Source organism: Sturnira hondurensis, unplaced genomic scaffold (genome assembly GCF_014824575.4).
Source record: "Sturnira hondurensis isolate 20B ecotype Veracruz unplaced genomic scaffold, ASM1482457v3 Scaffold0016617, whole genome shotgun sequence".
In the NCBI taxonomy this organism is placed as follows: Eukaryota; Metazoa; Chordata; class Mammalia; order Chiroptera; family Phyllostomidae; genus Sturnira; species Sturnira hondurensis.
This window is the reverse complement of record NW_028089248.1, coordinates 6,903,959-6,915,758: the sequence shown is the minus strand read 5'-3', so window position 1 is coordinate 6,915,758 and position 11,800 is coordinate 6,903,959. Positions and strand designations below refer to the sequence as shown.

The 11,800-nt window shown below is 63.1% G+C and overlaps 1 protein-coding gene across 2 annotated transcripts; it reads left to right on the top strand.

The window, feature by feature from the left end:
- The first annotated feature begins 155 nt into the window (after positions 1-155).
- On the top strand, positions 156-11,789 carry VPS9D1 (VPS9 domain containing 1). Of its 2 annotated transcripts, XM_037066434.1 has the most exons (15): positions 156-411; positions 1,650-1,725; positions 3,313-3,405; positions 3,498-3,660; positions 5,423-5,534; positions 5,603-5,665; positions 6,083-6,135; positions 6,225-6,312; positions 6,538-6,623; positions 6,958-7,451; positions 8,429-8,558; positions 8,798-9,006; positions 9,293-9,389; positions 10,713-10,817; positions 11,112-11,789. In XM_037066434.1, exons 1-15 carry the CDS (start codon positions 313-315, stop codon positions 11,308-11,310), a joined length of 2,067 nt encoding a protein of 688 aa, XP_036922329.1. In that variant the 5' UTR covers positions 156-312; the 3' UTR covers positions 11,311-11,789. The 2 variants fall into 2 exon arrangements, with proteins under 2 accessions (XP_036922329.1, XP_036922331.1); XM_037066436.1 differs by lacking the exon at positions 6,538-6,623 and having other exon boundaries at positions 6,983-7,451.
- The last annotated feature ends 11 nt before the right edge of the window (positions 11,790-11,800 follow it).

Here is an 11,800-nt window from a genome sequence, read left to right as displayed (position 1 = left end):
GGGCGAGGAGGGAGGGGCGGGGCCCACGCGGCTAACGTGTCACGGACGTGAAATGAGGGGGCCGGTTGTGGAGCTCGCACGCTCGTGGCAACTGCGTGAAGAGGTTATTGGAAAGCTCCGTCTCCTCCGCCTTCTGCGCAGAGCGCGCGGCGCGGGCGGGGCGGCCGGAAGTGCACCCGCGCCGGTCCCGCGTGTTCCGGCGGTTCCCCGGCTCGGGCGACTCCGGCTCCCCTGCATTCTTCGTTCCGGTGTTCTAGGCGCCCGCTCCGCCCCGCCCCTCGGCCGCCAGCACCGCCTCCCCCGCCCGGCGCCATGGCCGCTGCGGCCGGGGACGGCGCGGTGAAGCCGCTGCAGTGTGCCATGAAGCTAGCCAACGGGGCCATCGAACTGGACACCGGCAACCGGCCCCGGGTGAGGCGCGGCGCGACGCGGCGAGATGCGAGCTGCCCCCTGGAGAGGCCGGCCGAGTGGGCGTGGGCGAGGGCGGGGCCGCGGGGTGGGCTCCCGCAAGACCCCACGGCGACGGCCGGGGGCGCTGGGCGGGGGTGTCGGGTTCTGACCTTGGACAGCTCCCAGGCCTGCCGGCCGTCTGTGGGCGTCGGGAATCACAGCTGCGCTTTTGTTTGTGAAGGGGGTACAGTGGGGTCCGAGGCGCAGCCTTAAAATAGACCTGGCAGACGGCATCGCGTGTGTGTATTTTCCCGGGAGATACTGCAGATTTAATCAGATTCTCACGGGGGACGACATCCAGAGCGGCAGCCCTGCGGTTCCTCCGAGCAGTGTCTTTCCAGGCGTCTGTCTCAGCCGCGGGCGGGCGGGGAGGCTGTGCCTTGTCCCCAGGATGATCTAAGGGTGGCGACCAGATGGGAAAGCCGGCTGAGCCTCGCAGGGCTGCCCGGGTGGGAGAAGGCTGCGCGAGCCGGGGGCGCATCCCGGCCCCTCAGTCCCCTGCGGTCCCCGAGTCCCAAGTTGGCTTTCTGGGGCAGCGGGTGCCCCCACAAGTCAAAGGTCCTTCCCGGAGTCCATTTTACCCTAATCTCTGAGGGTAGACTTAAACGCAGAGGGCTAGGATGCACCAAACAACAATGAAACACCATGCTGTGGGTCCAGGCGCCCTGCACTCTGTTCAGGAAGCAGGACACTCACACCTGGGAAACTGGCAGTAATTCTAGTGGTCTAGACTCCCGCCAACCCAGCCGGTGGGGTTCAGGAAAAGGGTTTCCCAGAACCGAAAAGCCAGAAAGTGATTCTACAGTTTGCAATACGACTCCCTCCTTAGCCTTCCGGGAAAAAGATACCAGAGCCACTGAATGAGCGGCTCCGGAAGGAAACTTGTTGCACGGAGTGAGAAAGGACAGTGGCTCTCTCGCTGCTTTCCCTGGTCTCTGAAGGAGACTCTCAGTTCCTTCCTGTGCTGGAGAGAGAGGCAGTGGGAGCAGGTGTGGACACCCGGCTGGGCACCTTTTCCTTCAAGTCTGGAGAAGAGGGACGCTGCTGTGTGAGCCCCAGGCAGACTGGCCAGACACTCAGGTGTATCTCAGAGAGAAGCAGACACCACTGTTCCTGTTTCCCACAAGGGCCGTGGGAAGAAGTGACGGTATCTTTGCCTCCACTGCCTGACCCCTGCCTTTTTTCTTTCCTGGGCACAGGAGGCATATGCAGAATACCTGAGGAGCATCCACTATATCTCCCAGGTGCTGCTGGAAGAAGTGGAAACCACCAAAGGTACAGCTCTCAGCTTCACGGCTGCTCTTGGGCTGGGCACATTCTGGACACTGTAGCCCTTGGTGGGTTTCAGGCCTGGGGTGGCCTATGCTACACACTTTGCGAAGGGCAGGCACTCAGTAAGCATGAGCTATGGTAGAGTGCGTGACATGGGAGCAGAAAGGGACAGGTGCCCTGAGGAGAGGAGTGAGTTGGGCAGAGGCTGGGGGCAGCGTTCCCCGCAGAGGGATGTACAAAAGCCCTGCGCTGAGGGTGGGTGCTGAGTAAGGAAGGCAGGCAGGCTGGAGAGGGTCAGGTGTGTTAGGGATGGGCAGAGCCTTGGGTGTAACAAGGGCCATCCTTGTGTGGGGGTTCACTCTCGGAGGCTCCAAGTGAAGAGGCCAGGAGGGAGTTTGGGGAGGCCGTCAGTGGTGAGGCCCCCTGAGGTGGGTGGACTTGGGGACATTCTTTAAAGCTGCACCTCTGTGGCCTTGGTGGAGGGGTAGATGGTGAGCTGTGGGGGAAGCAGGAGAGGGGGTGCAGGAGCGCACTAGCAAGGGCGGAACAGAGGGCTACCTAGTGGCACAGTCTGCTTGGTGCCCTGCAGTTCAGTGCGCACAGGCACAGTGGCCAGGGCAAGGTGGGCGTCCCCAGTGAGCTTGGCAGAGCTCTGCGCGCTGCAGGGTTGAGGACAGGGAGGAGCTGGGTGGCAGTAGCCCTCGCTGGGGGTGGGGGTCCCTGAGGAGAGAGGCCCTGAGGGGTCGGGGAGCACTTGGAATAGGGCAGAGGTGGGGATGAGGGCAGTTTCAGTGGGAGTGCGTGGTGACAGGCCAGCTGGGAGGGGGCAGGAGCTGGGGCAGGAGCTGGGCTGGCGTTGTCCGCAGCTTTTCAGGTGGAGCTCCTGTGGCGACTGCTGGTAGGAGCTGTCTCCAGAGGTGGGGCAGTGACAGGGGGGCTGGGCACAGCCAGAGGCAGGGAGTGAGCAATGACACTGTCTCTGTGAAAGGGCCCATGACCATGGCCCACCTGGAGGGGGGGCTGGAGGTACAGGTGAGGTCTCAGAGGAGAAGGTTCATTAGGGGGGATAAGGGGACTAAATGGTAATGGGGGGAAAATACAATACAGATTAAATTAAAAAATAAAAGGCCCCATTAGGTGGAGAGAGGACCCTGATGGTGCAGCTGAGACAACGGAATAGCCGGCCAGAGGCTGGGCTAGCCGGGCTCAGAACCCAGGGTGGATAGTCAGAGATGAGGGTGGGTGGGCTGGCCCAGGGATCAGAGGTAAGGAGACAGCAAACATTCTTCTGGGTTTTTTTTAAGGATTTTTATTTATTTATTTTTAGACACAGGGGAAGGGAGGAAGAAAGAGAGGGAGAGAAACATCAATGTGTGTTTGCCTCTCACGTGTCGCCTCCTGGGGACTGGGCCTGCAACCCAGGCGTGTGCCCTGACTGGGAATCGAACCGGCGTTGAACTGCCCTTTAGTTCGTAGGCCCTTGCTCAGCCCACTGAGTCACACCAGCCAGGGCCCTTGTTTTTATCTCAGCAAAAATCTGGTTGGTGACTGAGGTGAAGGGAACCAGTCTCCTTGTCTCTTGTTCCCTAGAAGCTGGGGAGGCCGTGCCCCTGGAGACCTTGAAGATGCTGAAGCTGGCAGAACAGTGCCTGGAGAGGGCCCAGTCGACAGCTGCCAAGCTCGGTGGGTGTCAGCAGCAGGTTTTTCTGGGGCGTCCGCCCGAGTCTGTGTCCTCTGTGGGACGTGGGCCTTACGCTGACTTGTGTGCCTCGCAGGGAAGGCCTGCCAGAAGCCGGCTGTGCCTGTGACTGCTCCTGTGCCCTCAGCAACCAGCCGGCACCGCCGGGTGTACTCTGACGAAGGGGGGAAGCTTCTCCCATTTCTGCCGCCTGAGATGTTCCAGAGGCTCCAAGTGGTGGAGCCACAAAGCTCTAAGAAGTAAGATGGGGCAGGAGGGAGGGGGCTCAGTCTGGGTGCGGGGGCGTGAGCACAGGTCTCCGTATGGACCACCCGGTGCCCGGCAGAAACCACACAGATCGTCTCTGGGTAAAAGCACCTTGAATTTCCGTAAAGCGAGAGGCACACAGTCTGAGATAGCTAAGCACAGAAAGAAATAAGAAGCTGAAGGAAGGAAACAGACCCACACAGTCTTCAGATGGAGTTGTCAGACGTAGCTTATAAAACAGTCATACGTTCTACATTCAGAGAAATAAAAAGGCAATACCCAAATACCTACAGGGGGGAAATCCCACAGGGAACAAGAAACTGTAAAACCTGGCCTGGCAGATAAAGAACCAAGTGGAAACAAAACAAAAAATATAATAGCAGAATTACTTTTACAAATTGAGTGGCAATAGTGACAACAAGTTACGGTTGATACTCAGACAACTGAGGGTTGGGGGCACGGAGCACCGTGCAGCTGAAACCCAGAGCAGGGCTGAAGGGGACCTCAGGACACGCGAGTCCCAGCAGCAGATGGAAACCACGGCCGACCCTCAGACACCACGGTTTTGAGCTGCGACATCTGCTCATACTCACGGATTTTAAGTAAATTTTAATTTAAAGTGAAATCTGCATATAAGTGGGCCCATGCATTCAAACTGTGCTGTTCGACGGTCAGTTGTGTCTCCTCCATAGAAACCTACATATGTGCAAAAAAATGACACTTTGATAACAGCAGAGTAGATGAAGCTGAAAAGAAATGAGTGAATTGGACAGAAGGTCGAAGGACACCCAGCAGGACTCGCAGAAAGGAAACTGAGGACAGGAGGCTTGAGAGGCAGGTCTACCGTGGGTCACTGGAGTTTCCGAAAAAGACAGGAGAGGCATGCTGTTGGAAACACAATGACAGTTTTCTAGAGCTGATGAAAAACATCAAGTCCCAGAGGCCAGCGAGCAAGCAGGGTCAACGAGGAGGGCCAGCGGCTCCCTCGCCACCGCCAGGCTACAGGGCCCCCACTCTCCACCAGCAGCCCTGGGGCAGAGCCGGCACACGGCCTCCATCCCCCTCCAACCCAGGACCTCAAGGAGACGTGGGGCCGAAGCTGCCTCTGTGGGTGGCTGTTGGTGGCAGTGATCAGTAGACATGGCTCCCCCTCACGGGTTGCAGACTAGTCTGTCTGGCTCACATGGTGCCTTCAGAGGGCTGCCTGTTGCTGTCAGACACGTGACAGACCCGCACGGAAGTCTGATGCTCAGCTTCCCGTGAGGGGGTGCAGAGTCGGCAGTCCTGGCCACTGGACACCCACCTCTCAGCAGACAGTGGCCCAGTCCTCTGAGACCTTCTTCCTCCTTCNCCTCAAGGAGACGTGGGGCAGAAGCTGCCTCTGTGGGTGGCTGTTGGTGGCAGTGATCAGTAGACATGGCTCCCCCTCACGGGTTGCAGACTAGTCTGTCTGGCTCACATGGTGCCTTCAGAGGGCTGCCTGTTGCTGTCAGACACGTGACAGACCCGCACGGAAGTCTGATGCTCAGCTTCCCGTGAGGGGGTGCAGAGTCAGCAGTCCTGGCCACTGGACACCCACCTCTCAGCAGACAGTGGCCCAGCCCTCTGAGACCTTCCTCCTTCTCACTTCCTGCCAGAGCCCTCTTCTCTGTGTCCTCACCTCTGGGCTCAGGGCTGGGTCAGGAAGGGTCCTTGGGTCCCCAGAGCATGGCTGGGGTTCCTGGGGCCTGGACAGCAGCTTCTCACCATTTCCAGGGAGCTGACGCCCCTGGAGGAGGCCTCCCTGCAGAATCAGAAGCTGAAGGCTGCCTACGAGGCCCGGGTGGCCCGTCTGGATGCCAGCCAGGCCCTACAGAAGACGTCACTGGTGAGCGGGTCCCAGGGAGGCTTGTGCTGGGAGGGGAGGGCAGGCATGACTCCCTCCTCCCCTTCCAGACCCTGTCCCTGCAGCGGCAGATGATGGAGAACCTGGTGATCGCCAGAGCCCGGGAGGAGACTGTATCCTTTCCATCCATCCATCCTCAGAGTCCAGAGGGGAAGGCTCAGGATGTGAGCCTGCACTGAGAGAAGGGGGTGGAGGGTAAAGGTGGCCGGATGGGTCAGTCGGTGGGTTACTCAGTCAGCGTGGGAGCAGAATTCTTCCAGCTTGGGAGAGGCTCGTGCTCAGGGATGGTCCTCTCACCCCCTGGGGCCTTTGCAAAGACACCCTGACCCCACACCCAGCGCCCACAGCCTCCACCCTCCAGTGGCCAAGGACTTGCCATCCTTCTCTGAGCGGGTGCCTATTTGGCCTGTGGACTGGACTGCACCTCCTGGGGGGCCGAGGTGGTGGCCTCCTGTGTCTGGCTGGGCGATGGGACGGCCTAGGCTTGGGGCACATGCGGGTCCTCAGAAGTGGCCTTAACCCAGCCCCAGCTGCAGAGGAAGATGGAGGAGCGCAGGCTGCGGCTCCAGGAGGCGGCCAACAGGTGTGTCCCTGGGCCCTTGGGGCCTCCGAGCTCCTGGAGGACGGGTGGTGCCCGCCCTGCACTGAGGCCGCCTGGCCCTCTCTCCCCAGGAGGTTCTGCAGCCAAGTCGCCCTGACCCCGGAGGAGCAGGAGCAGCGGGCCCTCTACGCTGCCATCCTGGAGTACGACCAAGACCATGTGAGTCCTACAGGGCAGCTGTGGGCCGGCATGGGGGGGGGGCGGGCTCCTGGACAGAGGATGCAGGGTCACGTGGGCCTCATGGTGTCGGGTCTTCCCTGCACCCCAGGGAGGGTGTCAACAGTGTGGCCTGACCTTTGGGGTGCAGCTGTGGTGAGGGCAGGGAGGGAGGGGCACCCCCCGGGGGCGGGGGCATGTGCTGTTCCAGGGCCTTCCATCCTGCAGGACTGGCCCAAGCACTGGAGGGCTAAGCTCAAGAGGAGCCCTGGGGACCTGTCACTGGTGACCAGCCTGGTGTCCCACTTGCTCAGGTACCTGGATCCTCAGACCCTTCCCCTGGCTGCTGGCTGGCAGGACTAGAAGGGGAAAGGTAGATGAGGAGGCCAGCCCCCGTGTGCCGCCCCAGGGCCTGGCCCCTGGCCCCATGCTTCTTCACTGGCCTCCATCTGCTTTCTCTGAGGGCGGCTCAGACTTTACTTGGAAAGAGTACATGAGATGCTTCTCTGGACGGCGGTGAGGGGGTGACGTGGGGGAAGCACTGGCTTGCTCAGCCCCCAGGACAGAGGCCAGCAAGTGGACTGTAGCCCCTCCTACCTGCCGGGCTCGCGCTGGGCCCACATGCACAGCCTCCACTTTGGTTTGCAGCGTTCCCGACCACCCCATCTCCCAGCTCCTGAAGAGGCTGCAGTGCACTGTGTACCGGGCGCTGTACCCCGTCGTGAGCAGGGGCGCTGCCGCCACCTTGGCCCCCAGCAGCTGCTCCCTGCCCCCTGATGCCGATGGGCTGCTGGCCCCTGGAAGCCGACGGCTCCGACCCTCGCAGAGCCTCTACTGCATGCCGTGCCCCCTGGAGCCCAGCCCGGCCCTACGGCCCCGTGACGGGCCTCCTCCCAGTCCCCCGCCAGCCCCACTCCAGCCTGGGCTCCCCAACAGAGGGGTGGACAACAGCCCTAAGGGGCCTCCCTCACCCCAGGTGGGCAAGGATAGCTCCTTCGAGGACCTGGGGCAGTTCTTGGCCACCTCTGAGCGGTGGGGCCAGGGCCCCGGGGGCCGGCCTGAGCCTCAGCCCCCAGAGGTGAAGGAGGAGCCGTTGCTGGCACAGCTGAGGGGCACCGTGAAAGACATCCACGAGGCCATAGGTGAGTGTGTGGCCCGCAGGACGGTGGGTGCGGAGTTGCTTGGACCTGCAACAGGCCCTGGAGGGACCCTTCCTCTGACCGAAGCCACGCCAGCCCCAGCCTGCAGAGCCTGCTTCCCAGACAGGCACCTGCCTGCCTCTGGGAGTGGTGGGCTGCCTGTGGGCCTGGCAGCCCCTCTGTCCACGGCCGTGTTCTCGGGGGGGGGGGGCGGCGGGCTGACCCATGGCAGTCTTGCCAAGTGGAGAGTCTGCCCTCAGAGCCTCTGGCAGCCAGCTGGTCCTCCGGGCTGTCTCAGACTCTGAGTCCTTCCAGGCCAAAGACTGTCCCATGCATGCAGCCTGCCAGTGATGATGGGCTCACCCCCAGCGTCTCCCACTTTGCAAATAGTGTGTGGGTTCCCCAAGGGTGGACCACGGCTGCCAAGTCCCAAACAAGGAGGGGGTTCCAGGGTTTGCTAAGCGCCAGCAGCGGAGGCCTGGCGGTCCAGGGCCTTGTTCTCACTGTGGGGCCCCTGCTGAGGGTCTTGAGGGTCTTGGTGCCCTCCCCAGGAGGGCACCCCATCTCTCTGGGACTGAGCTTTCTTGTCTTCAAGTGTGTTTCTCAAGTGTCTCCAGGTTCCTGCAGTTTTGGGTACAAACCCTTTTCAGAAAGAGCCCTGCTCAGCGCTCCTTCCCAGGCAGACCCCCTCAGCCCCTCAGGGAGGTTGGGCGGGACCCTATGACCACCTAGGGATGAGGGGCCAGACCCCAGCTCTGGTCCTGGGCCTGGGCCTCGTGGGCTGGGGGTGGGGCTGGTGTGACGGCGGGTAGAGGGAGGGCCAGGCAGGTGCCCCTCTGCCTCTGAGTCAGGATGCCGGCTGTGGCCCCAGGCACACTGGGGCTGGTTCTGAGAGGGTGGAGGCGTGGTGATGGGGGAGGGGCTCATCTGGGGGACATCCAGCTGGCCCCACAGTGCCGTGTGTGGTTCTGTCCCGGCAGACAGGCTGCTCTCTCTGACCCTCCTGGCTTTCGAAGGCCTGAACGTGGGCATCTCCAAGGACCGCTGCCTGGCCTACATCGAGGAGGCCTTCTTCTCCCCACTGTGGCCCCTGCTGCTGGCCCTTTACAGGTGCCACCCCGCTGTGGGCCCCTGTGGGGTCTTCCTGCGTGTCACTGGCCCTTCCCCTCTGGGGCTGCCCTGCCTGTGCTTCCCTGGCGCTTAGCTCTGAGCATATCCTCAGCTGGCTCCCATTTGCCCGTGGCCACATCTCGCCTCCCGTGACTCAGGGTCTGGCCAGCTGCTCCCGCCCTGCCTCTGTGCTGGGCAGGGCCCCTCAGGCTGCTGAGCCTGGCCTCTCTCTGCCCCAGGAGCGTGCACCGACCCCGGGAGGCCGCCCTGAGCAGGAGCATGGAGCTCTATAGGAATGCACCCCCGGCCGCCCTTGGCATCCCCAGCAAGCTGCTTCCTCGGGGCCCGGAGAGCCTGGGAGCCAGTGCCTATCCCTACTGGGCAGCAGCCCAGGAGCTGGGGCTGCTGGTCCTGGAGAGCTGCCCCCAAAAGAAGCTGGAGTGCATCGGTGAGGGGCACTGGGAGGAGGGGGCAGGGACAGCCACCTGTCCCAGCCCCCTGTCCCAGTGGCTGGCTGCCCTGGGCTTGTGTGCCTTATCTGGGAGCTGTAGACCCTCCTCCTGTCGAGTGGGGTGTGTCCCATGGGACCTGAGCCGGGCAACGGCTACGTCCGAGGGAGGGGTCAGCCATGCGATGGGCGGGGGCGGTGTGGGTTTGGGGAGCTGTTCTGGCTGCCAGCTGTCGGCTCTCGGGGGCGGGCCTGCCCCTCACCAAAGCCTGCCTTCTGCGTGCAGTGCGGGCCCTGAGGGCCATCTGCGCCTGTGCTGAGGGCTACCACAGGGCCCAGGAGCCTGCGCCCGAGGCTGGACCGCCACCCGGCTCGGCAGCCATGTGAGTCTGGGGCAGGCACTAACACCGGAGGGCCCGCCCTCGGAGGCTGGGGAGGAGAGCGCCTGCCCACTCTGCCTGCAACCAGGGCCATGGCTTTTTGCCCTAGCAGTTCCAGCCCCGGTGGGCGACACATCACTGCTCCTCGGGTCCAGGGTTTCCCTGAGGGGCTTCTTAGCGGCAGGGGCCCTCGGGGCTGCCCCCCCACAGAAGCAGGTGCTTGGCTTCTCTGTGGCACACCTGGGGTGAGCTGCCCGGCAAGGGGAAGAGCCTGTTCCCCGCTCTGGGCCCCAGCCCCAGGCCTCCTGCATCTTCCCTGTCCCCTACCCCCAGAGCCCAGGGCCCTGGTGCCTAGTCCTGCCTCAGTTTCACCTGGACCTGCCTGTGGCCCGCAGCCTCCCGCCCTAGTGCTCGCCTGGGGTTGGTGTTCCCACAGCACCTGCTGGGGCTCTGCCTCCTGCCACCTGCCCCAGGGGCCAGGGTCACGCTGCAGCCAGGCGGGCAGGCCGTGGTACCTCCCCACACCCAGGCGCCCGCATGTGACTGACAGGTAGAAGTCAGAGCTGAGTGGGAGGTCAGCAGGGTGGAGCTCCCCCAGAGGAGAGGGAGACAGGTGCCACCCCACCCACCCCAGGGCCAGGTCGGCTGGGAGTTGCAGCCGGGCCCCCACAGTCCCCGTCACCAGTTTGCCATCTGGCTGCCAAGGGAGTTGCTGCAGGTGGCAGCCCCAGGGCTGAAAGCTAGCTTAGTCTCGCCGGAGCTTCACCAGCTTCCTCCCCTGGCACCTGGCTGTGTCCCGGCAGCCCTGCGGTGCCTGGGGACATAGGGCGGGGCCTGAGCGGGAAGGAGCGCGCCCTGTGAGAAGCTACCCTCTCCTGTCAGACTGGAGCTGAAGTCTGCCCCGTGCTCTTCTCAAGAGACCACTGACTGTGGGGCCCTTGCCTTGGGGCGCTGGGGTTCTGGGCCCTCCCTGATCAGCTCACTCAGACACCTCTCACGAAGAGCCTGGGGTACTGGGGCACTGAGCTGAGTGACACCTGATTTCAGGGGTGAGCAGGCCACCCCCCGTCATGCTGCACCCCAGGCCCGGGCCACCTTGTGAGGTTGCAGCCACCCCCACCCATCCTCTGTGGAGCCTTTTTGGGGATGGCCTGGCGGCTCTTAGGTGCTCTCGGGGTGGGGGGGGCGGTGCTGGGCAGTGCTGGGCAGAGAGAGCAGCCAGCAAGCCCAGGACCTCTGCAGGGGCTGAGCTGGGGCTTCAGGGATTGGTGATTGAGCAGTCCCTCGGCCCCAGAGCCCCCAGCCATCTGAGCCTCTGTCCTGCAGTGGCGCCGATGACCTCCTGCCCATCCTGTCCTTCGTGGTGCTCAGAAGTGGCCTCCCGCAGCTGGTGTCAGAGTGCGCCGCTCTGGAAGAGTTCATCCACGAGGGGTAGGAGCCCAGGCCTGGAGCTGGGCATGCGCCCTGTGCACTCGGCCCACCGCCCCTCTCCCTGGCCCCGTTCTACCCCCCTGGCTCAGCCCCCTGCCAAGGCGGAGGGTGGGGAGAGCTGGGGCCCAAGCCTGAAGGGTGTCTGCCCGAAGAGTGGTCTGTCTGCCTGCCCAGCCTCCCTGACAGCCTTTGTGGGGCCCCAGTGCCCAGGCCCTGCCCCCTGAGGGCAGATGCCCCTTCTAGAAGGCCAGGGCCTCTTCACACCCCTCAGTGACTGGCACCGCCTCCACGCAGGTATCTGATTGGAGAGGGGGGCTACTGCTTGACCTCACTGCAGAGCGCCTTGAGCTACTTGGAGCTGCTGCCCCAGGGGGCCCTGGGCAAGGAGAGGAGGAGGGTTCCTGCCGAGGACTGTCCAGGAGCCACCTGCACTGGGGCTCTGCAGCTTTGCCCCCACCCTGACCTGACATCTGCTCCCAGGGGCAGCTCTTGACTGGTGTGGGCTAAGCTGAACCAGTTCCCAGAAGCCAGACCCTTCTCTTTCCTGCTCCAGCCTCTGAGCAGCCTGCTTCCCTGGGGGCACGAGGGTGGAGCCAGGGCATCGACCTTCTGCCCCCTGAGACAGCTAACTGAGCCAGCTTCTTGTCAGAGTCAAGAGCTTTGTCAGCCCTCTGCTCCGGAGCTTGGGGCTTGGGTGGTTTGAGACCGTACTGTTTATTTATTGGGCATTGACCACTCCACTGTCCCTTGGAGGCCCAGGCGTCCCGGGGACACCTGCCATGGCTGGGGACTCTGGGCCACATGTCCACCCTGGGCAGTGGGCGTCGGATGAGTGGGTGGCAGGTTCCTACCCCCACACATCCTTTCTGAGTTGGTGTGGACCCAGGGGTCAGCCTGCAGCCCACGGCCTGGCCTGACTCTGCCTGTCCCCAGCAGCCACTGAGCTGGCTGAAAATAAAGAGGTCACCGACATCTCTGCACGA

Bases quoted from the DNA above. Each gene is read 5' to 3' on its own strand.
- VPS9D1 (XM_037066434.1), top strand. From the start codon at position 313: ATGGCCGCTGCGGCCGGGGACGGCGCGGTGAAGCCGCTGCAGTGTGCC. The intron at 412-1,649 runs GTGAGGCGCGGC...TCCTGGGCACAG, and splicing joins ACACCGGCAACCGGCCCCGG to GAGGCATATGCAGAATACCT. The intron at 5,666-6,082 runs GTATCCTTTCCA...ACCCAGCCCCAG, and splicing joins CCAGAGCCCGGGAGGAGACT to CTGCAGAGGAAGATGGAGGA.